General features: G+C 48.2%; 2 protein-coding genes across 5 annotated transcripts; one reads left to right on the top strand and one right to left on the bottom strand.

Moving 5' to 3' along the window:
* The first annotated feature begins 336 nt into the window (after window positions 1-336).
* Window positions 337-7,129, top strand: TALDO1 (transaldolase 1). Its single transcript, XM_051620466.1, has 8 exons — window positions 337-530; window positions 2,602-2,725; window positions 3,184-3,291; window positions 4,184-4,315; window positions 4,725-4,900; window positions 5,021-5,218; window positions 6,091-6,236; window positions 6,893-7,129. The coding sequence occupies exons 1-8, from the start codon at window positions 434-436 to the stop codon at window positions 6,923-6,925; spliced, it is 1,014 nt and encodes a 337-aa protein (XP_051476426.1). The 5' UTR covers window positions 337-433; the 3' UTR covers window positions 6,926-7,129.
* On the bottom strand, window positions 4,368-23,184 carry GATD1 (glutamine amidotransferase class 1 domain containing 1). Of its 4 annotated transcripts, XM_051620467.1 has the most exons (9): window positions 23,085-23,184; window positions 21,705-21,781; window positions 21,258-21,363; window positions 20,619-20,726; window positions 19,927-20,021; window positions 18,706-18,799; window positions 17,008-17,119; window positions 11,999-12,113; window positions 4,368-4,446 (listed from the first exon to the last, which is right to left on the bottom strand). In XM_051620467.1, exons 1-8 carry the CDS (start codon window positions 23,140-23,142, stop codon window positions 12,089-12,091), a joined length of 675 nt encoding a protein of 224 aa, XP_051476427.1. In that variant the 5' UTR covers window positions 23,143-23,184; the 3' UTR covers window positions 4,368-4,446; window positions 11,999-12,088. The 4 variants fall into 4 exon arrangements, with proteins under 4 accessions (XP_051476427.1, XP_051476429.1, XP_051476428.1 ...); XM_051620469.1 differs by lacking the exons at window positions 4,368-4,446; window positions 11,999-12,113 and adding an exon at window positions 15,755-16,475; XM_051620468.1 differs by lacking the exons at window positions 4,368-4,446; window positions 11,999-12,113 and adding an exon at window positions 15,755-16,478.
* Between the last annotated feature and the right edge of the window lie 1,737 nt (window positions 23,185-24,921).

A 24,921-nucleotide genomic window follows, 5' to 3' on the forward strand; every position in this document is an offset into this window, starting at 1 on the left:
GCGGGTGTCTGAGGGGCGGCTCGGGCGCCATGCCCGGCCGTGAGAAGGCCCCACGGGAGCTGCCGGCGGCAGGAGGGCCCCCAGGCCCCGACCCACCGCCTCAGCCGCCCCGCTGTCCGCGGGGCCATGGCGGGCCGCGCATCCCCGGTCACCGTGGCAACCGCGCCGCGACCCCCGCCGAGCCACCCAATCACAAACCTCCTTCCTCCCACCACCCCGCTCCGGCTCCTCCCGGCCGCCTCCGTCTTGTCCCCGCGCTCCTGATTGGCTCGTCGCCTCGCCGCTGGGACGCGATTGGGCGGCGGGCGGCCAAGCCCCGCCCCCTGGCGGCGGGCGGCCGGGAGCGAGCGGCGGGAGCGCGCGTAGGCCGGCTCCCCTCCGGGCACGGCGGGTTCCTTATAGGCGGCGCCAGGCCCCCCCAGCCCTGCCCAGCATGTCCGTGTCCCCCGTGAAGCGGCAGAAGATGGAGTCGGTGCTGGACCAGCTCAAGCACCACACCACCGTGGTGGCCGACACCGGGGATTTCCACGGTGAGAGGCGTGGCGGGGAGGGCTGGGGTGGGCCCCGGCACCGCAGCCCCCCGGGGTGGGCAGCGAAACCATCCTAGTGCCGGGGAGGGGGCGGGGGGGATATCGCCGTGTGCCCGGCGGGGAGATCGCGGCCGCTCTCGGGGGGGGCTGCCCCCCAGGCAGGGCTGCCCCCCAGCAGCCCCCCCGGTGGGTGCTCGGGGCAGCCCCCGGTGGTCGCCCCCACGTGCCGGCACTGACCAGCGCCAGAGCCCGCGGCAGCTCCGGGGGGACGGGGGGCAACACCCTGGGGCTCGGTGGGGGGGGGTTTGGTTTCCAAATGGCGGAAGCAAAGCGGTTGTGAAGGGAAGAGCGCGGGATTACTGTTGTCCTCCCGATCTCCCGACATCAGGAAGGGAGGGGGCACTCGATGAGAAAGCCACTTGTCCCCAAGCTGTCACTGCCCCAGCGCCGGCACGGCGCTGGTGAGAACACCGATGAGCTCTTGGCTGGAAAATCCCTCCCCTGGATGTCTCTGCGTTGCACCGAGCAACCCTGCCTGAATCCTGCCCTGCCGTCACTGAGCCCCGCGCTAATCCGCTGCTTCCCTAATCCTGGAGGGGGTGAACAAACAGTCCTAAATAGCAACTGTCAAAGGCCCGATATTAGCCAATTTAAGAGGGCTCAGGGGTGGCAGCAGCTCAGAGGTGATGTTGTCTGTGTGTATTTACCTGCTCGCACTGACTCCAGGCACCATGTACCTCTTAAAGGCTTTGGATTGTCTGATTCCAAGAGTCAGGCTGCATGGGACGTGAGGGAGAAACTGTGACTTGCCTTTAAGGAGCTCAGGTGACAGAGAAGCCTGAGCCCACGAGCTTTCTTTGTGCTCACCATGAGGAAAGGTGGCACAAAACTCAGACCCCCCTGCGAGCTCAGCTAACCCCCAGGCTTCCAGCTGCTTTCTGACAGACCCAGAGACTGGGTGACAGACTTACCCAGATTAACATACACATTCCCAGCCACCTGGAAGAATTTTCAAGTGCTGCAAGGCCAGAAAAAAAGCAACAAACTGTCAAAACAGACTTCTCTCAAGTTACTGGTATGCTTCAGAACAGATCTTCGTTGGTGTGCTGCTTTTTTTCCAAGCAGTACCCGTGTGAATTGACGTGTGTTTTGAAGGACTTGTTTGTACTGAGGGGACTTGCTCCAGGATCATGATCACTGCCTGCCTAGGAGGGAGCTGTGGAAAAAGATAAAAAGCTGTGTTCTCTAACTTGGCTTTTCATCCCCGTGCAAAAACACTGAGGAAAACAAGCTGGTAATAAATATTTTGTTATTTTTGACAGAGCTGGTAAAAGCAGAAACTGCTGAAGGGCCTGCAGAGGCTCTGCCCCCGTTGCTGAGTCAGGCTGTGCATGCCAGGCAGCTCAGCTGTGCTTAGGGCCACACAAAGCCTGGTCCCAGCCTGCTCTGGTAAACAACTGCTATCACCTGAAATAGGTGTAGTCCAGGGCTTAAGGTGAGCCAAAGGTTCAAGTATCTCCTGGACAGAAAGAAGCCTGGTAGTACAAGCAAATCACAAGAACAGACACCAAGAAATGGTCTGCAACGATTTGAAAAGGTTTTAAAATGCAGTAAGAAAAGCCAGAGCCTAACAGATGAGTTCTGCTGTCCTAGTTCTAACAGTTCAGACAAACACCACCTCAAACGCCCAGCTGCCAGAAAGGGAGGTCCCCTTGTCTTCACTTTTCCTCCTGTGATTCCTGGAACTTGGCTGTGCTGGTGAATACGATATGGCCAGATGGAGAAGTTGAAAATTGGTACTGCTGCTCTTCATCTGCCATCCCTGCAAGTTTATTTATTTTGGGTGATGCTCAAGTGAGAAGCCTTTGCTGTATCTTGTTACTGTGGCTGTGTGAACCTTGCTGTGGCACAAGGAGCTTTCAGGCAGTGCTGTTCAGAGCCCGTGGTGCCCTGCTCTGCTCCATCACATGCTGCCATCCTACAGCCAGCAGCGTGTATGTTCTCACACAAGAACCCTTTTAATTGCTCAGGCCTGCCAATTGCCCTCACCAGGCTGGTTTTATTTCCCTAGCTATTGATGAGTACAAGCCCCTGGATGCCACCACAAACCCATCTCTGATACTGGCTGCTGCTCAGATGCCAGCTTACCAGAAACTTGTGGATGATGCTGTTGCCTACGGCAAAAAACTTGGCGGGTAAGTAGAGAGGTTGGTTTTACCTCAGTAGATCTCTATTTCAGATGCCTTATTTATACAACTAGTGTTTAGTACTACTAGCAGTGTACTGAGGTTTTGCCTTCAACTACTTGTGGGTATATCTCCTGCCCCCAAAAGCCTCAACCCTTAAAGAAGAATCTCTCAGTGCTCCTTTCAGAAGTGCTTTGAAGTGCATCTCCATGTAGTTCACTCGTGGCCTTCTAGGGCTGCTCAGGAAAACACTCCCAAGACACAGTATTACAAGAGATGGTGTCCAAAAGCTGCTGGTGGTGTGGAGAAGGCAGAACATAAACATGCAGCAGAGCAGAAGTGGCTATTTGAACTCTGGAATTTAATGTTAAATGGGCTGTGAAATGTGATCTTCAGATCCATGGCAACATGTCAATGCACTTTTTTTCCCCTCCTACGGAAGTAATTTTGCTCTTTGTGGCTTTCAGGTCAGAAGAAGAGCAGATCAAAAATGCCTCTGACAAACTGTTTGTATTGTTTGGAGCTGAGATCCTGAAGAGGATACCTGGTCGTGTGTCCACAGAAGTAGATGCAAGGTTGGCTCTTTTTCCTCTGGGTTACTCTGGATATTTGTACATACAAAAAGAGACATGATGTGAGTTGGAGACAGATGTTCTTGACTAGACAGCTCATTTATCAGACTAGCAAGGGTTAATATTTGTTTAATTAGAGCATGGAATTCCCTTAGTTTGCTTGACTATAACTGTGACAAAACTTTATGAAAACAAGCAATGCTGAGCTTGGGTTTTTTGTAATTTTCTTATTTCTTAAGCAAGAGAATCCTCATGCTTCCAGTGTACTGAGTCCTGCTCCTTCTCTTCTGTGTGATAATGTCTTCTCAATTTACCAGATCTGTTTGAACAGTTTATTTCAAGATTTGGGTAGGATTTGTCTGTTAACCTGCTTGTTGCCAATTCACTTCTAATGCTCAGCTTCTGTGTTTGTTATGAAGAACTTGAGGAAAACTTCAGTCTATAATCATGGAACCACAGAATGGTTTGGGTGGGAAGGGACCTTAAAAGGTCATCTAGTTCCAACCCCCTTTTCTCAAGGAAAGTTATCTTCAGCTCTGGATCCTCTGAATCAGAGTAATGCTCAAGTTCTGCATTCCTTATGAAGAACTTGGAAAACTTTAGTCCATCAGCATAGAATGGTTTGGGTTGGAAGGGACCTCAAAGGCCATCTAGTTCCAGCTCCCTTTTCTCAAAGAAAATTATCTTGAGCTCTGAATCAAAGAGTACCAGTGCTATCATACACCTCCTTGATGGGCTCCCAATCCAGCAAGTATCTCTGAGAAGAAAAACCTACTCTTGGCACATAAATGCTGATATAATTGACAATTTTTTTTCAATGGGTCTTGAGAGGGGAGGGCATTAAAAAATAAATAAATAAAGGTCAGTTTTAAGTAATCCTGCTCTTGTTTCAAAGGTTGTCCTTTGATAAGGAAGGAATGATTCAGAGGGCTAGGCGCCTCATTGACCTTTATAAGGAAGCAGGAATTGGTAAAGATCGTATTCTCATCAAGCTCTCCTCAACGTGGGAAGGAATCCAGGCTGGCAAGTAAGTACCTGGTGTGCAGATTCATGGCATGTTTCTGCCTGCTCACAGGCACCCCACAAACACCTTCTGCCCTCAGTTGTTTTGAAAGCCTTGCCCCCGGAAACCTGTCACCAGGGCTGTGCTGCAGGGTCCTGTTGAAATAGGAAAGGCTTGTTCATACAAGGCCACAAGGAGTTTCCTGAAATCTAATACTGAGTTCCCTGCACTGAGTTCAAGGAACAGCATTAAATAAAGCAGAGTCTGGCAGCACAAAACATTTGCTGTTAGCTTAAAACTTTGAAGCTTATGAACTGTCCCACATTGCTAATTTAACTCAAGAAAGGCAGCAGTTTGAACCTGCTAACTTGTTAGTAGAATATAAATTCAGTAGGTGAGCAAACTGCTGTTTTAAGCCAGCCTGTGTCTGCAGGGTTCTGGAAGCAGAGTATGGGATTCACTGCAACATGACCTTGCTGTTCTCCTTTGCTCAGGCAGTTGCCTGTGCTGAAGCTGGAGTTACTCTGATTTCCCCATTCGTAGGACGGATCCTGGATTGGTATGTTGCCAACGGAGAGAAGAAAGCCTATGAGCCTTCAGAGGACCCAGGTCAGCTTTCCTTCTAATAGGCATTTTGGAACTAAAACAGCTACTGGTTCCAACTGCAGTTTAGTGGCATAAATCCTCTTATGAAAAAATGGTTTTGAGCACGTTCCAATTGATTTTTAGGAGTGAAGAGTGTCACTAGGATCTACAACTACTACAAGAAGTTTGGCTACAAGACTATCGTGATGGGCGCTTCGTTTCGAAACACAGGAGAAATAAAAGCTCTTGCAGGCTGTGACTATCTCACCATTTCACCCAAGCTCCTGGCAGAGCTCAGCAAAGAGTACGTCAAGTTAACTCCCACACTCAGTGTCAAAGAGGGTAAGTCCACACAAGGCCACTCCTCTGTACCACAGGCTGGCTCAGCCTCCGTTTCTTCTGCACCAACTGGAGTGGTGGTGGGTTTGAGTGCATGTCAATACTGTGCACCCCCTGCTGAGAGGGCAGGGAGAGCAGGAGGAGGAGCTTTAAATTTCTTAGGCTTGGGATGAAATTTTACTGAGGATTAGCAAAGATGCCCAACCTGGTTTAATCCTATGTTAATATTGAATCAGGGATGCAGTTCTCTCTAAACATGCCAAGAGGCTGGTTTTCCTTCCAGAAACTCTAGAAATTAATCATCTGCACGATGGAGTGATTTGATCTAGTGCTGCTGTGCTTTGATGGCTTTGAATTATGTTCCAATTGCACTACTCTTCCTTTTCTGTAGCCTTACAAAAATGCTGCTTTACCACTTGGGAAATGAGGTTTGTGCACAGCTGCGTAGTCATGGGTTGGTGCTTACAGGGGCTGGCCTGTAGGAGTTTATCAGCTGAGCTCTTGTTAGGTGCCTGCCAGAGCATCACAGGCTGAATTGTTCAGCATATTTGCTCAGAATGCCTCACTGCAGCAGGGCTGCTGTGGAATTCTTTATCAGAGGTCTGAAAGTACTGTACCCATCCGGAGCAGATACAAGATGACCACATACACATAAACATGGTATTTTTAGAGAAACTGATTATCTAGGCTACCTTTGACACCTCAAAACCAGATCCTGGAGCATTTTCAGTGTTGCATCCTCCTGTTGAGAGCAGTGTTTGAAATTTTTCAGCAGCTGGAGAAGGTTAGAATCTTAAGCCTGTTCTAGGAAGCCTGAGTTTTTGTATAATAACCTGATAAAATGGTTTGTTTCTTTTTCCATTTCCCTTTCACAGCTCAGGCATGTACACTTGAGAAGATCCACCTGGATGAGAAGGCATTCCGCTGGCACCACAATGAAGACCAAATGGCTGTGGAGAAGTTATCTGATGGGATCAGGAAGTTTGCTGCAGATGCAATTAAACTGGAGAGGATGTTAAAGGTAGATGTCACATCATGCTGCCTCTTGTCACCTTTCATTTTCCTCCAAGTGCTGCAGCTAACCTGCAGTGCCTTCTGCTGTGGCTAAGGATTAGGAACCCGTGAGCAAGTCAGGTCAGGTTTCCACAGGGGCAGCACACATGCTGTGGGACAGGCAGCCAGCAAACTGGGAACTTGGTCAACTTCACTGCATCTCAGGAAAGAATTTACACATGCCAGATGGAGAAAGCCACACATGCTGTTTGAGGCCCAAGGCAGCATTCAGACTGGCAGCTAATCAAGATAACAACACTACTGCTCAAGAGAAGAATCTCTGAAGTCTAAGGCTAAACTCGTTACCTGTCAGCAGCAGAACCAGACACGTAAATAAATCTTCAGTAGTCAACTGGAAATAAATCATCTTTGTACTTGGCACTAAGAGGCACCAAGAACAGATATGCTGAGTGTAATCAGGCCATGTAGATGCCTTCTGTCAGTTCATGGAGAAGCTTTCCAATGGGATTAATTGATCTGTGTGCTTTGGGGGGGAAAATACACACCAAGTACACCTGATCTAGGCACTTGTTGGCTGACAACTACTAGCTAGTGACTAAAGTCTGCACTGCTAAAGCAGTTCCCAACGTCTCAGCTGCTTTTTGTTCCTCTCTCTCTTTCTAGGAGCGAATGTTCAGCGCTGAAAACGGGAAGTAGGAAGATGGGGATTTTCCCAAGTGGTCCAGGCGGAATGAGTGGCTCCCCTGAGGTTAAACAGATGTACAAATGTCTTACCTGTAAAAGTCTAATGCCATGTATGGATAGATTTGTCTCATGCTTTTTTATCAATTTGCACAGGGGCAAATAGAATTTCAACTTTTTTTGGTGGCATTTTTGACAATATATGCAAATTAACACAGACTTTCCTTGTAATGTGTTCATTTCACTGCTGCAGGAGACCCCTGACACAGTATTTTAATTTGTCTTTTTGTATTAAATTCCTCATTAAGCCTACAGACCTAACACAGTAGGAAGGCAGTTTTGTATTTCATGCTGTTTTGCTGTGGCTGAAGAGAAGACACAGGTTTCATAAGCCCTCCTTGGTACAAAGCCCACAAGTGCTTTTATAAGACACACACAGAGGTGTGTGTGTATATATGTATTTATTTTTTTTCAATAAATATATATATATATACACACACTCTCACATACTAAACCAACTAGGCTCCAGTCCCTTCCTGTCCCCTTTCTGCAGCCAAGGTGGCAGCAGTGGAGACTGACTGGTTGGCAGCCCTGATAACTGCCATCATTAGTATTCCAAGGCTTTTTGAACAGGGCAGGAAAGCTGCATCATGAGCGATTTTTAGGAATTTTGTCAAATGCCAGTTTTGTTTCCACTTGCCCAAGAGCCCAAAGCAACAAGATAACAGCAAAAACAGGGAACCAATGGAAGCTGAAAATGCCCCTGTGATTACAGCACAAGTTACACATGCCTTGATGTTCTCCTGGGCTCCACTTTCAAAATAAAGTAACTAAATCTCTCAAGCTGTTACTAAATAATTTGACAACTGGTTAATCCGAGCTGACAGGGAGCATGTGGCTACAACTCAAGATGGTCTGTTAGAGCTCTGCATATTTTTTTTTGAGGATTTGCTGCTTTTCTTTATGCAATAGTCATGGAATTGCTGCCAGCCCTACCCCATTTTTTTTTGGTTTGTTTTAAGCTCTCTCATCCCCTCCTTTCCTCATTGTTCTTAAGCTGCTGCTTTTGTGCAAGACAAAGAGCTGGGTGGCAGCCTTCCCTGGGAATGACCTAATCCTAGGGCAGCACTTACTAATGACAGGCCCTTCTGGTAAATTGGGATGCATGTGATAATATTTCATGCTGTATTTCATTAAGGCAAATTAAATGTCTGTTATTAGTTTACATAGGTCCAGTTTCATCGAGAATAGGCAAGAGGTTCCTGTTTGTATGTCGACACAATTAACTGTTTCCTGATTAAGCTGCCTGAACTTAATCTCTCAAAAAAGCCCCAAACACCACAGCACTAAGGCTCCAATATTTATACACACATGCTACATCCCAGCTCAAATACCACAAGAAAAGCCAAGGGAACAATTTATCACCAACACCTGTAAGTACTGGTGAGACACAGGCCACGGTAGGAAGCCACTGGGCTGGCTGGAGGTGACCTTTTTCCTTCCTTTCAAAGGTCAAGCAGCATTAAGAGCTTTACCCTGCCCCACCTCCCTCCCCTGTGCCCCACAGCCACCTGACCCACCATCACAAGTCCAAATGTGTGCTGTGATCTAGGTCACTACAGCCATTAACAACTGCTCAGAGTTTGTGTCCTGCTGGAAAGCAAACTGAACCTCGAGGACAGCAGAGGCAGCAAGCACAAGTCTGCAGGCTTTGGATCTGGCTTTCTCAAAATCTATTTTCTGCCCCAGAACATGAGATGAGGAAAGGCCTAGCTTCTTAGCAGACCACAATTTCCAAAACAAGTTTGGCTCCAACCGTTACCAGTTACAAAAGCATGAAGCCATGACTTCCTCAAGCAAGAAAAAGGCTTTCATCCAGCCCAGAGCTACATTTCCCTGGCACAGCTTTAATAAGGCTGCACAACACCAGGGTGAGACTTACAGCTGCAGAGATGGGAGACCAGTGAGAGCCATGGCAAGTCCCAGCCAACAGAGCTGACTTCTGAAAGGTGACACAACTCACGAGCTGGCACTTCAGCGTGCCTCCTGAAACCTGCCATTACAACACTCAGAGCAGATGACAGGGTAGCACAGGGATACTACTCAGCCATACAAAAATATTTCCCCACAGCAACAAGCCCACTTAATCCAGCAAACTGAACATTAAACACAACGTCACTGATGGAGAGCTCTAAGCATGTCCCATTTTCTAAAGAGGAAGATCTGGGGCTGTAGAATTGGCAAATACAGAACAGTGGCCTCTCTAGGCCTGTGCAGTTGCTGATGGTCTCCCTGAAAAATAGATCCTTCTTCACACTCACTGACAGGTACAGCCTATAACTCCAGCTGGATGACTCTGAGCCTGCCACAGCTTGTCTTGCACCACGGCAGGCATGTCCTCATGCCTGACTTCTTAGCAAAGGAATTAGAAGGTATTTTAGGGCCTGCTGCATTCTTACAGGTGGGAGGTTCAGGCATGATTCTCATGCAAAGTGCTGCATGAAACCGAGCTCACACTGACCCCGGCTGGTCAGTCGTCAAACCAGCTCCCTTCTCGGTGAGACACAGAGAACTTTTCATTTACCAACCCCTCGGTATCAACGGGAATCTTTTTGTTGGTTCATTTACCTGAATCACTCTTCTGAAATTTGTACCTATTTGGCATTTTAAAAGAAATAAGAATCCCAAAGCAATGCAGTGCTGCCAGACAGCCCTGAGGCACCAGCAGCTATTTTCTGCAGGACAGGGAGAGCTACATGCCAGTTTCTCCAAACAGCTCAGCTGTGCATCTGCAGCTGATGTACAACCATTTCCCTCCAACTGTCCTGGGCTTCAACCTCAAACTAACAAAGGGACAAATCCAGAAGCAGCTGGATTTGACAATAGCTCTTTGATAGAGCTTCTTCTCTCACAACCAAAACCAACTCATTTCATCTGGACCAAGACTGGCTCCCAGGAACACAACCTGGTGGACACACCCCAAATGGATGGTAGTTATCTAGGGATTAATCTTGCTCCAAAAACTCTTTGCAATCTAGTGCCCTTCCTCCCACTCTGCTTGCAGAATGTGTATGCTGCTGTTTCACAGGATTCTGTATTAGATCTTCTCAGGAAGACCTGCCAAATCATGCCTGGTGAATACAGGCAGAGCTCCACTGAAACCATAGAATCATGGAATGGTTTGGGTTGGAAAGGACATTAAAGATCATCTAGTCTCAACACCCCTGTACGGGCAGGGACACCTCCCACTCAACCAGGTTGCTCCAAGCCCCATCCAACCTGGCCTGGAACACTTCCAGGGATGGGGCAGCCACAGCTTCTCTGGGCAACTTGTTCCAGTGTCTTGCTACTCTCACAGGGAAGAATTTTGTCCTAGTATCCAACCTACATATCTCCCCTCTTCCAGTTTGGATCCATTACCTCTTGTTCTCTCACTACAAGAACTAGGAAGCAAACCAGAACTGAAGGAATCCAGGGTTACTCTGACTTCCATTCTGCAGGTGGGCTGCTGCTGTCTTTTCAGCCTGCATGAAAAATGGGATTTTTCTCCATCATCAGCATATTTGCTGTTTACACACCCAGCATCACAGCACAGGTGATACTCAGTTCCTGAAGATGCCAACCCCTCACCCAGATAAACATGACCCACGTGTCCAGGTGCACTGTCACACTGGAGCCACCTCTGCCAAGTGACTTGTCTTCTAATAATGAAGTATCCAAAGTCATTCACCCGAGAGCTGCTTTCATCATCTCCCCCAGTCCTACCAAGTACCCTACAGAGTTCTTAAGTGGGTTTCTTCCCTGCTACTGCTGCCTCTCTCACACTCTAGCACCATGTAGACACATGGATGTGACCATGAACTGACCCAGCTCCACCATCCATGTCTTTAGCCCACCACTTGACACTGACCACCCACAGCTCTCTAACTCCTCTGCTGAGCTGCGAGGTGGGACACTGCTGCCTGGAGCCTCTCTTTACAATTTAACAACATCACACTTCTGGCTAACTGCCAACTCCTCTTCCCTACTGAGGTTGTGCCAATCAGAGCCCCAAGACCTCTGTTCAACAGCCAAATCCAAGCCCTCAAACAGCCCAGAGCCAGGGGAAGCAGCTATTTCAGTCCATGGATTGAAGCCACCACCATAAGCTCACCTGCCAGATGCCTCCATCCTGCACTTCAGTCAGGAATCAAGCCATTCCCATCAGGAAGCAATTCTCTTGATTTCTGTGGCTACTGAATAGCTTAGAAAATGCCTGGAAGGTGCCTGGTCTCTCCTCTGTGGATAATCCTGCTGCCCTGGGGAGCACACCCTCTGTGTGCCTCATACCTGGGATCCTTTTAGCCTGGACTCCTCCTCTGAGAACACAACCCAGATGGGTCCCTTCCCAGTTCAACCTGTTTTGCATCTCTTCCTCTTACTGTAAGAGAATTCCAACAGAGACCCCTCAGACTTTTCCAAACACACTATAGACCCACTGCTCCATCAAAAATCCTGCAATCAAAACCAATGGACTTCAAGCTGCAAATGCCATCATGTGTATATGTCATATTTGATACCATGTCTCAGATTCTGGATTTGGTTGATGATTTCTAGGACAAAAGCCCTGTCAGTGACAGGGGTGAACTGTCACAGGATGAGAAGACAGGGAAGTCTTTGAAGAGGGTACCCATCTCCTTAGTGTCATATGGGTACCTGGTAGCTCAAAGTGACAAATGTGCTGGACCTGTCTTCTCTAGGCAAGGTCTGACAAATTGCTGCCCTTTCACTTTGCCCCAAGCCCCTTTGTCTGGAGCTTTCTCAATCAGAAAGAAACCAACAGGATCTGCCATCTCATGTAGCTGGGACACAACTGGCCAGAGTCAGTAACACTGGGGGGTTCAAAAGCAACTCTGAAGCATTCCAAAAGTTGCTCAAGAGACAATAAAATACTGCAGTGAAAGGGAAAGAAAGAGCAGGAAAAGGTGCCTCAGCAACAGTCAGACCTTATTCCACATACTTAAAGACACATGGTCCCCTCAAGAGCTTGAGAGGGGCAGGAGATGAACAAATTAGACTTAAAAAGTTCACTGCCACAGGAGCCCCTACCTGCTCTGGGAGCAACTGCAGGTTCCCACTTCAGCACTGGAGCTTCTCTTCAGCACAGAATAGATGTTGTGAGGTACCTGATGTACTTGGCTAAGTCACAAAGCCCACGTCCATTCTGAAACGGAGCAAAAATCCAAGAGCCACATAAGCCTTCAGCCCATACATGTGTTTACCCAGTCACACAAAGCATGTTCTTCAACCTGTAACTCTTCCTGAACTTACATTTCTCTTCAGGAGATGAAGAGAGCTCTCCCAGGATCCTGTCAGCCCAGCTTACAAACTCCCAGTGGCTTCCCAGAACCCAATACCTCCCCAGATTAAGAGAGCAGCAGATGTCTGTTGTCTCCCATCAAGGTTTTTAGCTACCACAGCCACAAGTACAAGCTCAGACTCAGCAAGTAGGAGCAAATAAAATGTATGTCTGGAGGGAAACACCAAAGAACCAAGAGTTGCACTTTAAAACCTGATTTTAAAATTCCCTTACCCTGTATTCAGCACACCCAGAGCCAGCAATCCCTCCAAGCCACAAAGGCTAAACCTTTGCAATCCCTTGGAGCAGAAACTCTCCCTTTACCACCTGCTCTACACCTGAGCCCCATCCACTAGATAAGCTTCTGCTGGGAAAATCACTCAAACCCCTCCACCACTCAGAAAGCCAGGAGAGGGCAAGCAATCCATGACTGTGAGCCAATGGCAGGGCTGACCACACCATGACCCTCAGCATCTAACACTTCTCTTCAAGGCCCCAGGTCCCTCAGGGCTGCACTCCTGGGGCTCCCAGAGGAGATGTGCACCGTCTCTGTGAACATCTAGGAAAACAGCAACTGCAGGAGACTCTGACAGACTTCTGTGTGCTTAATGGCCACTGAGCTGTCAGGGTGAGGCCTGTTGGAGGCCACTGTGGCCTTTGCTGCTGCATTTTGATCTGTTTCACTGCAGGAAGCTCACAATATGACCTCTGGGTTTGTCGGGTTGGTTTTTTTTACTTTGTTTCTTGCTTTACTGGGATCCAGGTTACAGTGTATGCTCAGATGTGCTTGGAATATGCCAAGTGAGTATTTGCAACAGGGTCTCCCTGTTTGTCCTGGGAAACCCATACAATCCCAGCACCTTCCAAGCAGAGTTTGTCTAAGGAAACGCAGCATTTCTAGAAAGCAGAGGGGATTTTGATCTCACTACAGCCCACATCACTCAGACACACTGCTCTGTCTGGGGACGGAGCTTGCTGGTGGCTGAGGAGGAAGGGGAAGGTCTGCACGGAGCAGTGTCACCACCCTGTGGAGAAGCTGCACCACCCCGCGGCACCTCCTCCTTCCCACCATTCGGAGCAGCAACTCATCCCCGGGCCGGGCTCCAAGTCCCATCAGCCTCTCTGGGGAGGCAGCTCTTCCCAACATCCAGCTCTGTGCAAACAGGCAATGCTTGAGAGGGCGTAAAAAAACCTAACAAAACCAAAACAACAAACAAAACTCCAAAACTTTTCCTTCCTCTTGCATTCCATGTGCTAAGGGAGACACATTGCTGCTCCCAGTGCCTCCTGTTTTCTCGAAACAAAGGGAGAGGTACAGCAGAGCAGAGCTGTTGGGAAAACAGCCACTAGGGTCCACGAACGGGCACACTAAGTGCATCCATTTATTTTTATCCTCCCAACGTAGAATTTCACTTTAAAATCAGTCCTTAGAGATTAATTTAAAAGGACTAACAAACACAGCCACCACAGACGACAGTAAACAAGCCAGGCAGAAGCAGAGAGGTACCATCTAAAATTTTCAAGTGAATCAGTGTCAGTCATTTCCATTTCTTCTGATACTCGTTTTAATGCACTGGCACTACAGAGGAGAAAGCAGCACCCCAGTGTGACCAGCTTTGTTCCAGCAGGGTGACAGATCAGCTTTTGACACAGCCTTCAGCATTCCAGGGGGACAACCCAAGAGCTGTTCCAGCAGCAGCAGAAGTCACTTTAAACAGAAAAGCACTCTGATACCCAGAGACAAACAGCACAGCTCATCCCACAGCACCTAAGATGAATAATGCAGAGGGCTCTTTTCTAAATTACTATTTTTTAAAAAAGTTTATACTGTGAAAGCTCCATGAAAATAATCTTATTTTTAGCCTTTTAATACCCTGATGGAATGCCAGTATCCCTAACAACCATTAGCTGCAGATGGCAACACAGCCTGAGGTCAAACATCCTGTAAGGGATCCCTTAAAACATGCAAATGCCTTGGTGAGTGATCTGCAGGGACAATTCCTCTCACCAGGAAAGCTGAGTCTGCCCAAGTTCTCTCTGACACCTTCCCTGGATTCAGAGGATCTGAGCTACTTCCACTGACTGCAGGTATAGGAGGGGCAGGGTAGCACAGAGGACTCACAAAGTCCAGGCTGCTGTCACTCATTCGTCTCTTTTGCCCTGTGAACATTCGGTTTAGACACCAGAAAGCAGATCTTTTCATTGTTACAGCCAGAATTTAAATTAAAATGCAAGAAGTACCACAGTGGAGATCCCACCCACAAGGAGGGCTTGGGGCACACTCCAACTGCTGTATTGGTTTGCAAATAATTTGTTGTTAAGTCTTTTGAGCCTCCCTCTTCACAACTTCTGTGTAAAACTGCCAGGACAGGCTCCTACTGCCTCCAAGATACCCACTGCCTTTCCTTGCAGGGATCAACTACACAGACTTAGTGGTGGGTGTGGTGCTGGGGTGCAGAAAGAAGGACTGTCTTCTCATTGGAGAAATCCTTTCTGGGGTGCAAGAGAGGAATGTTCCTCTACAGCTGAGCCAAATGCTGCAAGATCACCTTGGGAATCAATCACCTGAGAAAGCCCCTTGTCCCTTTGGATTCATCCCACAAGTGTGTCTGCTCCATGTATTGCATCTGATGCTCTGATGCTTCCAGCAGATCCTTCTATGTCTGCCCACAAGAACAGCAGAGGAAAACACAGAACATGTCCCACGTGTTAAGCACAGACAAGATCTAACACTCTGTGTGTGGTTCCCTAAATAAAAAAATCCACAGCTGGATGTTACCAGGAACAGATTTTTAAGGAAATAAGCCTGCCTGATAATATCAGGGACCAAAGCACCAAGCACTCCAGAGCACAACACTGAAACAACAAGGATTTGTGTGAGCTGAAAATCTCCAGAATCTGAAGCTTTCCATTTGTCTGAGAAGTAGTTTCTGGCTTTGGGACAAAAGGGCCTGTCATGCGATTTAAAAGCCAGAATCTTCTATAAATAACTATCTCAGAAACAATGAAACACCAAGTATTTGCAAGCACAGCCAAAAGCTTGTCCTCCCTGCAGTGTGCAAACTGCTGCACTCAGGCCAGGTAGAGGGGAAGGGCATCAACTGCAGAAGATGGGCAAAGTGAGCACATCGAGGGCTGGGCTGTTTGGAAGGCTCCTGGTACTGCCTCCAGCTCACTGCTCACCACCATCCCAAGAATGAAGGGAACATGTTCATCCACTCACTCCCCCATGGATTTGGGATGTTTGAGCCTGCAACAGCCAAAAAGCTCAACTTCAAGTCACATCTGCTGCTCAAAAGGAGAGAGAAGGCCAGATTCCATCTTACAGTTGGCTCCTCAGAAGATCTGATGGAAATTAGCTGCCTACATTTTCTTTTTGTCTGTAACATTCCAACATGAGAAAACCACAATGTACTTGCCAGAGAAATATCTCAAACATTTCAAAGAGAACAAAAAATGATAACACAAGCACCACAAAGGAGAACAGAAAACCACTCAGAGGACCATTTAAAAACAGCTGAGCAAACTTTTTAAACAAAAGTTCAATGTGAACAGACAAGGAACAAAAAAAAGGACACATGATGCCAAGACTATCACCCCAGTGAGCTGCCTTCAACTGGCTCTGCTTTATTCAGTTTAGCTCAGCACTTTCCATCCTATTCCAAGTATATCCAGGTGTCTCAGACACACTGACAGTTCAGACAGTAACTCTGTGACCTACCAAAGGAAAGGTGAGCACAAAACTGAAACTGCATTTCACAGGAGCTCTACATGTAGATCTGGGGATGTGAAACAAGCATCAGATGGTTCACGGAGTCCCAAGCTCTCTTTGGGGCAGTCACTAAGGATCAGTTGACATCAGTCAAAGCAAGATCTTCAGCAGTTTGTATTCACAGCAACAACTGGTTGCTTCCTTACCAAGACACAGTTCCCACATCTGTAACTTAAGGGGCTAGACAGAAGCAGTGGAAAAAAGATGCAGCAACAAAAATGCAAGGTGGTTTCACAGCTGCTTCTGAAGTGTGATGCACTTCCAAGTTTTCTCATTTACAACCTTCATCCATTCTATTTATGCAAAACCTGACATGGCCACTTCACAGTCACAGTCACTTCACAGTCCAGGACAGAACTTTGGAGGGATGTTTTATCCAGTTAACAGACAAGAAATTCCTTAGCCTGCTGGCTCTTCATCCAGGCTATTTGCAAAGAGACCTGCTCCTTCATTTCCTGCTGAAGGAAACACATCCAAACATGACACGACCTGTTAGTCCACAGCCAGGAAAGGGCTTCTAACACACATTCACCTGAACAAAAGAAGATGTTTGTAGTTATTGATACGTGTTCTTCTCTCTGACAAGATGACAATCAAACAGGCAGGCCACCACCAGAGAAATTCAATCTGTTCATTCCTAGAACCCTAACAGAGAGATGACTAAATCCTAACTTTGCAAAGCACAAAGAACAACACACAAGAGATGTTTCTCTTAACAGAAATGCTCAGTGAAACCTATTCTACATTTTATTTAACCAGTCCTGACAGACAGCCATGCATGTCCCAACCCATTTTACCTTATTTTTTTAATAATCACAAATGCTTTTACCAAAAGACATAACCAACTGAATAGCTACATCATACTAAGACGACACACAGTCCAGCAGGTAAGCCTGGCAAAAGTATTATTCCAGGGGACAACATTCCTGAAATTAAGAGATGCCCACCCCTGACTGCTCCTCATGCTTCCCTCCCATGTTGCCTCACCTGACATTGCAAAGGATAAGAAGATTCTGGACAGCAGGAAGAGTGGAATTCTCATTCTGCCCCGTCACCAGGTGCCTGTCCAGCACCACGTGTACAGCATCCGGAGAGCTGGCTAAACACAGGAGGAAGAGCAACACACTGTGTTAGCAAACACTTCTTCAGTTGCACTGTCCCATCTGACAGAACTATCAGAGAACTGTTTTCATCAGACAGATTTGCTGGGTGAGTGAGTGACATGTTGCTCCATAACCCCAGAGAGATATAATCTTGAGCCCCCAATCCCAAAACATCCTCCCCTGAAAAGACAGCAGGACTGGGCCCTTGATCCCATTAACACCACATGGGTAAACTGCAGGTATAGAGATTTAAAAAAAAACCCTCAGAGTATGTATTTAAGCCTTGCAATTACCCTGCAATACAATACAAACTCTTCTTATGTAAGACATCAAAGCTGTAATCACCATGCTACAAAGAGCCTGCAGAAAAATGCTTCTTTTCTGGCCAGTTGTAATACCCTGACATGTGAATATCTACCAGCAAATGTTCACTACTCCAACCAGCATGTTTAAGTCACCTCACTCCAGAGAGAACCATGATTTTGTCAGTTATGAACAGCTCTCCTTTTCTTCCCCTCTCCCAGCCACACTGTCTAAATCCAGGCTCACAGCCTTCAAAGCCCCACTTGCTTTTCCTCTCCTTGCTTATTTTCTCAGCACCACTGCCACCAGACATGCACGACAGAACAGGTTAAACTGACACCAGCTTTCTACCCACCAGCCCTGAGCCCATCATGCAGAAGGTGGCAGCAGCTCACTCAAAAAGCACAAAGATGCTGCTTAATCACACAAACAGGCTAATGGCAGCACAGATGGGAGAGGATAAAGCAAAGAACATACAGCAATTAGGTAAAAAAGTGGAATTTCTTTGCAGTGAAAAAGAGTTGCACAGCACCAGGAGCCTGGTTCTGCTCCCTACACAAGTGTCATCTCTAATTACATCTCTAATTACTGCCCCTTCAAACTGTATCAGTCCAATGGGTGGCATCACTCTGTTAAATAAGGGGAGATTTAAGTACCACAGGCATCTCACTGTTCTCTTTAAGGACTCTAAGAAATTACTTAACAAAAGAGCAGGCTGAAGGACAGCTGCAGCTGCAGAATTGAGCCATTTATAGCTCATGAGATATTTCTCCCTGTAGCTCTGCAACAGTGCAAGAGCAGCATGAAAAGGAAGAATGACACTTTTCCCTGCACATTCAGAAATAATCTGGGAAAAAAGTGACATTCTCCTGCTTTAATGGTTTTAATTTCTCAAGTAGGACAGAACTTCAGATTTTGCAGTTCAAAAGTCAAACTTCTATGTTTTAACTAATAATAATTAGCGAAATTACTAGTAGCAAAACAAGAAATTACCATAAAACCAGATCTAGCTAAGAGTAAAATATGACTAAAAGAGCTCACGTGGACAACCATGGAGATCAGTGTGTTGTTGTGCTGCCCTACTTCCCCACACACACTTTTCCTTAGAACACTCAATATTTCTAATAGACTAAAATATTTGTTTAGATCCACAAAACAGGAATGAATGCAAGAGGAGAGAAACCACCAGAATGCTGTTCACCTATGACAAACTGGCAGGCAAACATTCCATTCCAAAAAGCAGCCAAGAAACACGAAGCCCTGGACAAGAGTGACATACCACTAAATGTAGCTCCAGAATCCTTCACAAAATCTTCCACGATAATGGACAAGCTGGCAAAGTTGGGCTGCCTCACTAGTTCATACACAGAGGGCTGGAAGAGATCAAGAGCAAGTAAGTCTGTCCTGCTTTTTATAAAAAAAGCCAAGCAAAACCAACACATGCTTTTATTTTTCTGCTCCCCCACGATTCTTCCAACTGTCATACAGGGAATGGAACAGAAATAAAGCATAAAACCACAAGCAGCTTCTATGGATTTTCTGTAGGGAGCAAACTGACAAGTCTTAGGTGAAGAGAAAGAATGACACCAAGACATTTCTGCACATCAATTAACTTAATGAGAGCACAGAGATATTTGGCTGTTGGACACAAACAATGTGCCAGTTGCAGAGCACAAGTAACACAACTCCCCTTTGGAATGAATGTGGGAAACAGCTGAAATGAAGAGTGAAAAATTAGAAGTGCTTAGTTCAGTTTTTGCATGCACAGGAGGAAATGGAATGTTATGGTTGCCACAGCAACTACAGCTGGGTCACATCACGCCTTATTTAAAATATCTTTTCGTGGATTGTAAATCCAAGCACATCAGGATACTGATAGCTTTTGTGAGGCCCATAAACTTAATTTTTTTAATTTTGCATGTAAGTTGTCAACCCTAGAAGCTGCACTGTAGAGGTTTGCATCATCCTGGTAAAACTGCCTTTTAATGGTCTGTGAGGTCAGAGATATAACTGCACACTAAGTAACACCAACTGCATCTGCCCACTTCCCAAGTTACAAGCAAGTCTGTACTCAGAGCCTTTTTTCCTTAAGCTTCCTCTACTTACTAAAATGAAAGAGCACCTTGAGAAATGTAACTCATCTCATTCACGAGACTAAAAAGAAATAATTTGTAAAAGCCCTCAGCTATGAATCCAAGGAGCTGCAGCAGTCATTTCCAGCATGTTGTTGTTTCAGTGTAAAGTGTACAGAACAATCAAAGGAAGAGACTCTCCACATGACAGCCAAAGTGAGACACTCCCTTCATGCACCCCCATGTTGGGCCCCCTTGCCAAAGACAGCTCCCCACATCTTGCACTTCAACCAAGGGTACCAAACTGATGATTTGTACCTGTAGGCAGTTCTTGGATAAGATCAGGAACACTAGCACCTGAAATCACAGGTCCCTGCACAGCAAAAAAAGCCCTCAAACAGCAAAACACAGGTGAAAGCTCCACCTACCCCTGTAAGGCTGTACCCCTGAAACACCCAGGACTTATCCTCATTGGTGGCACAACACAAAGCTGCAACTCCATGTCCAACTGCACAGATGGGCTCTAGAGAAAGAAGAAAGGCTCTTTGAGAAGTTGTGAGCATCTTCAGACAGCTGAAACACAGGAGTCCTCCATGTTACAGCACATTGCCTTCCTGCAATGAAATCATCCTGCACTATTTGTACCCCCTCAGGCTGTGAGGTTTTTCCTGCACACAACAGTAAGCATTGCCCCAGTCTTGCAAACGAGATCTTAACTCCAAGTCCAAAGACAGCACCAAAGAGAAAAACACATGTGCAAATGGTAAATGAGAAGTACACAAGTCTTGATTAACCACACTCTTAATGACGATTCTAGTTCATTCCACATTCTGCTCTGAACCTTGAATCCTATGACTTGGAGAGAGTCATTTCTGTACCACTGTGAGGCAAAGAACCCTCTCCTGACACTGGCATTGAAAAACTACTGATACATTCCTATATAAATTCCATAAACAGGACACTTTTTAAGAGAAGATCAATTTCTCTAAGGCAGCTCTTTCCAGTTCTGAACAGTATTGAATGAGGCAAACATTTCTGAGTCACTGGAAGGCAACAGCCCTGCAGGAAACACACAGCAGTACTATTTTATTTAACAAAACATCTGATGATGTTCACCTACTGTTCTCAGTGCTGAAGTGCTGCAGTATCTTGGCCAGGTACCCACTGTTTGCAAGGTCAGTCATAGCCCCAGGACAGTTTGGAATCAGCAGCGCGTGGTATCGAGCACCTGCAAAGGAGACACCAATTCTAATATAAATAACACCCAGAAAAGCCTGATCAGAAACCCAGTTCACACTTGACAAAAGTATTACAATACCACGTAAGTCTGTCAAAAACTGTATTAACTGAATGAAGTAAAAAAAATAAATAAATAGAACAGATCTGTGTGGAGCAAGGAAAAAGGCCCTTTTTAGGACAAAGAACATACATTATTAATTCTTACCTTAGCAAAGCTTAAAGCTGAAATGTCTGCTAGCTTCTACTTTAGCAAAACATTTATTTAAAAAAATAGCAATACAGTGTGTGTGTATATACACATACAGGAGAGTATATATGGTGTGTATGTATTTACAATAAAAGAAAATTACCAATCCAAGATAAATAAGAAAATAGCAACTGTAGCTACCCCGGCTTCCTCTTAAAAACACAGGTTTTATGCCTTATCTGTCATTCTTCCCTAAAGATATATATAAAAATATACAAAGCAGCAGTTTCCCTGCAGAAAGGAGGTGACACTGTCCAACATTCAAGCCCTCACCATCAATGGACTCCAGCTTGGCAGGGCTGCCATACGATTTCATCCTGAAGTCCTGAATCCAGCGGCTGTTGCTCTCGGTCACATCCACAAAATCAATGGGCTTCCCCTGGGGAAAACGTTGGTTCAGAGAGTGTGGTTAGGACCACTGCACAGACCTCCACTGTGTCTCCTGAGGGGCAAATTTTGCTCTCAAAACCCTGAAGTTTTCCATCTTTCCCACTGAAGTAGTCTGAATGGGTCTCCCTCCACTCTCCGTATGAAGTTCAGAACCATACCATGAGAAGCAAGCATTCAGTTCAATATTAAGAAAACAGAATTTTTAAGAGTCCCTTAAGCTTCAAAGTCAATAAAACACCTCTGAAAAAACAGTTAAGTATAATTGTCTAGTCAACTGAGATATCCATTGGTTTCAGACTAAAATCACAGTAACTGCCCATTTTCACTCACCCCAGGAGTCGCGACTTGCAGATTAAAAGCAGAGCTGGTCAGGGTGAAGCAGTGAAGGAAGGACTGGGCTGACACACCTGAAAAGCAGAGCCCAGCGACTTCAAGAAGAGGGTAAAGCCAGGAGGCACTCGCCAGGGCAGGGCAGGGCAGGGCAGGGCAGGGCAGGGCAGGGGGACCCGCACGCTGTGCTGCAGAGGCTCCTGCACACACAAGACACACCCCCCACACACGCAGACACACACACACCCCCCACACACGCAGACACACACACACCCCCCACACACGCAGACACACACACACCCCACACACACGCAGACACACACACACCCCCCACACACGCAGACACACACACACCCCCCACACACGCAGACACACACACACCCCCCACACACGCAGACACACACACACCCCCCACACACGCAGACACACACACACCCCCCACACACGCAGACACACACACACCCCCCACACACGCAGACACACACACACCCCACACACACGCAGACACACACACACCCCCCACACACGCAGACACACACACACCCCACACACACGCAGACACACACACACCCCACACACACGCAGACACACACACCCCACACACACGCAGACACACACACCCCACACACGCAGACACACACACCCCACACACGCAGACACACACACACCACACACACGCAGACACACACACCCCACACACACGCAGACACACACACACCACACACGCAGACACACACACACCACACACACGCAGACACACACACACCACACACACGCAGACACACACACACCACACACACGCAGACACACACACCCCACACACGCAGACACACACACACCCCACACACGCAGACACACACACCCCACACACACGCAGACACACACACACCACACACGCAGACACACACACACCACACACACGCAGACACACACACACCACACACACGCAGACACACACACACCACACACACGCAGACACACACACACCACACGCAGACACCACAGACACACACGCAGACACCACAGACACACACGCAGCTCCGGGATGCCCAGCTCAGCCGGAGGGGCTGAGGGGCGGGCGCGACGGGACGGCCCCCGACAACGCGGACACGCGTGTTGGCGCCAGGCAGCACGGCCCCGCGTGCGAAGCGGGGGACACGCGATCGATGAACGGGCAAAGGGCCCCAGAGACACGGGAAGGGCCGCGGCTGGGGAGGCCGCAGGGGACGGGGAGGCCGCAGGGGACGGGGAGGCCGCAGGGGACGGGGAGGCCCCGCCGCTCGGAGGAGCCCGCACAGGCGGGGCAGGACCGAGGCGCCGAAGGGAGGCAGCAGGGCCGGGCGGGGGGGGGGGGGGGGTTAAGCCCCGAGATGGTCTCACCGGCGGCAGCGGCGCTGGCAACGATGAGGCAGGTGGGCTTGGCCAGCCGGTCCGACATGGCGCGGGGCGCGGCGCGGCCCGGCCCGGCGGCGGGCGGCGGGGGCGGCGGGCGGCGCGCGGGGCCGCGCATGCGCGGGGTGGGGGGCGCGGGCGGCTGGGCGGGAACGGGGAAGGGCGGGAAAGGGGAAGGGCGGGAAGCGCTGAGGGAGCGGCGGGAGGAGCTGCGGGGCTCGGGGGGCCCTGAGGGGCTCTGGGGGGGGTCGCGGTGCCTTTTAACCCCTCATGGGACACCGCGGCGAACGATGCGGACCAGCTGGTGGCACGTCCCACCTGCCTCCCCCCCCCAGCGCGCTTGGTTTCCCCCTTCATAGAACTTCCTGGAGCTCTGTGCCGGCAGCAGGGCTGCGTGCCCCGCTCAGTTTTATGCCGGGGTTTTGATTTTCTTTTCTGTCTTAGCTCTTTTTCCCTTATCGCGCCCGTCCCGTGTTCAGCAGGACTGAAACCCCCCAAAAGACTGTCGTGACAGCGACCCCCCCCGCCTGGGATAAAGGGAAGGCAGTGACAGCCCGTTGCAGCTTGGAAGTGAAAAAGCAGATTGCTGGGGAAAATATAAATAAATAAATAAATAAATAAATAAAAATTAGTAAAACCCATGGATGAACTACAGAGTGATTTCCCAGAGCCACTGCAACAAGCCTCAGAATTAGAAACTAAACACAACAGTCATGCTCCCTGAAGCTCTCCTTCCCGCCCCTCATCTCTGGGCCAGGCTGCCTTCTTTGTGTACGCTCCTTAACGAGCCTTTATTCTTCGAGAAAAGCGTTGCTTTGTTGCAGGTGTCACTGCTTTCAGCTCCACGGCTCACCAGAGAAAAAAGTAATTTCGTAAACCTTGTTCAGATTCTGGATTTGCAGTTTTCACCCCCCTGTTCATTCGATAGGTTTATCTCTTGATGGGTGCTGGTGGATAGAGACAGTGTCATTATAAAGTGATAGGTATCAAATGAAGACAGTACAATTCTGACATTATTTTTTGTTTATTTATTTGAAAGGACCTAATTTCTAGCCTGGCTTCCTAAAAGAAACATAGCTTGTGCCAGCAGTCTCCTCATCTGTCTCTTCGATCACCTGTTCATCAGGCTCCTTTTCTCTCCAAAAGTGTGTTCTGAAACCGCCGTTTTCGGTGGGGAAAGGGACAGCTGGGGTGGAAGGGAGCAGGGCAAAGCCATGTGTGGGTTGAGAGAAGTAAGTAGGCGGAGGGAAAGCAGTAGAGGAAAGAGAGAAGGGATGGGTGGAAGGTACCCAAAGCCATGTTTGGAAGGACTCAGCTCTCTGTTGGCGCCAGGACTGCATCGCTGCCTGCCTCGGCAGCGAGAAGGGAAAGGCCTTTCTTGTCTGAAGGAGACACAAGGGGAAGATTCCCCAGCCCTCTTTCCCCTCCTCTCCAGCGTGTGAGCAGCACTGCCCCTTCTCCAGCTGAGGAGGAGAAGGTTGTGCAGGTGCCTCCAAGGAAACCTGCCAAGCTGCAGCATCGCCTGCTGCCGGCCCATCCCTGCGTGGCTGCACAGCCTCCTCTGCTCAGAGGAGACAAGCCGGGCTCTCCCTGCAAGAAGGCACATTTCCCCAGCCTAGGAGCTGCAGAAGAGCCTCAGCTGCTTCGAGGCTCTCTCGCAGCCCCCAGGAGGTTGCCATCTCTGCCCTCACACCTCATCCATCCTCACTGGCCCAATCTAAGCGCTACTTCACACACCCTGACTGGGGGCAGTGGGGAGGGCCAGGCACCCACCCATCCCAGCTGCTCAGATTCAGGATTCAGACTCAAAAAATAATTCATTTGC

The sequence above is a fragment of the Apus apus genome, chromosome 5 (genome assembly GCF_020740795.1).
Source record: "Apus apus isolate bApuApu2 chromosome 5, bApuApu2.pri.cur, whole genome shotgun sequence".
NCBI lineage: Eukaryota > Metazoa > Chordata > Aves > Apodiformes > Apodidae > Apus > Apus apus.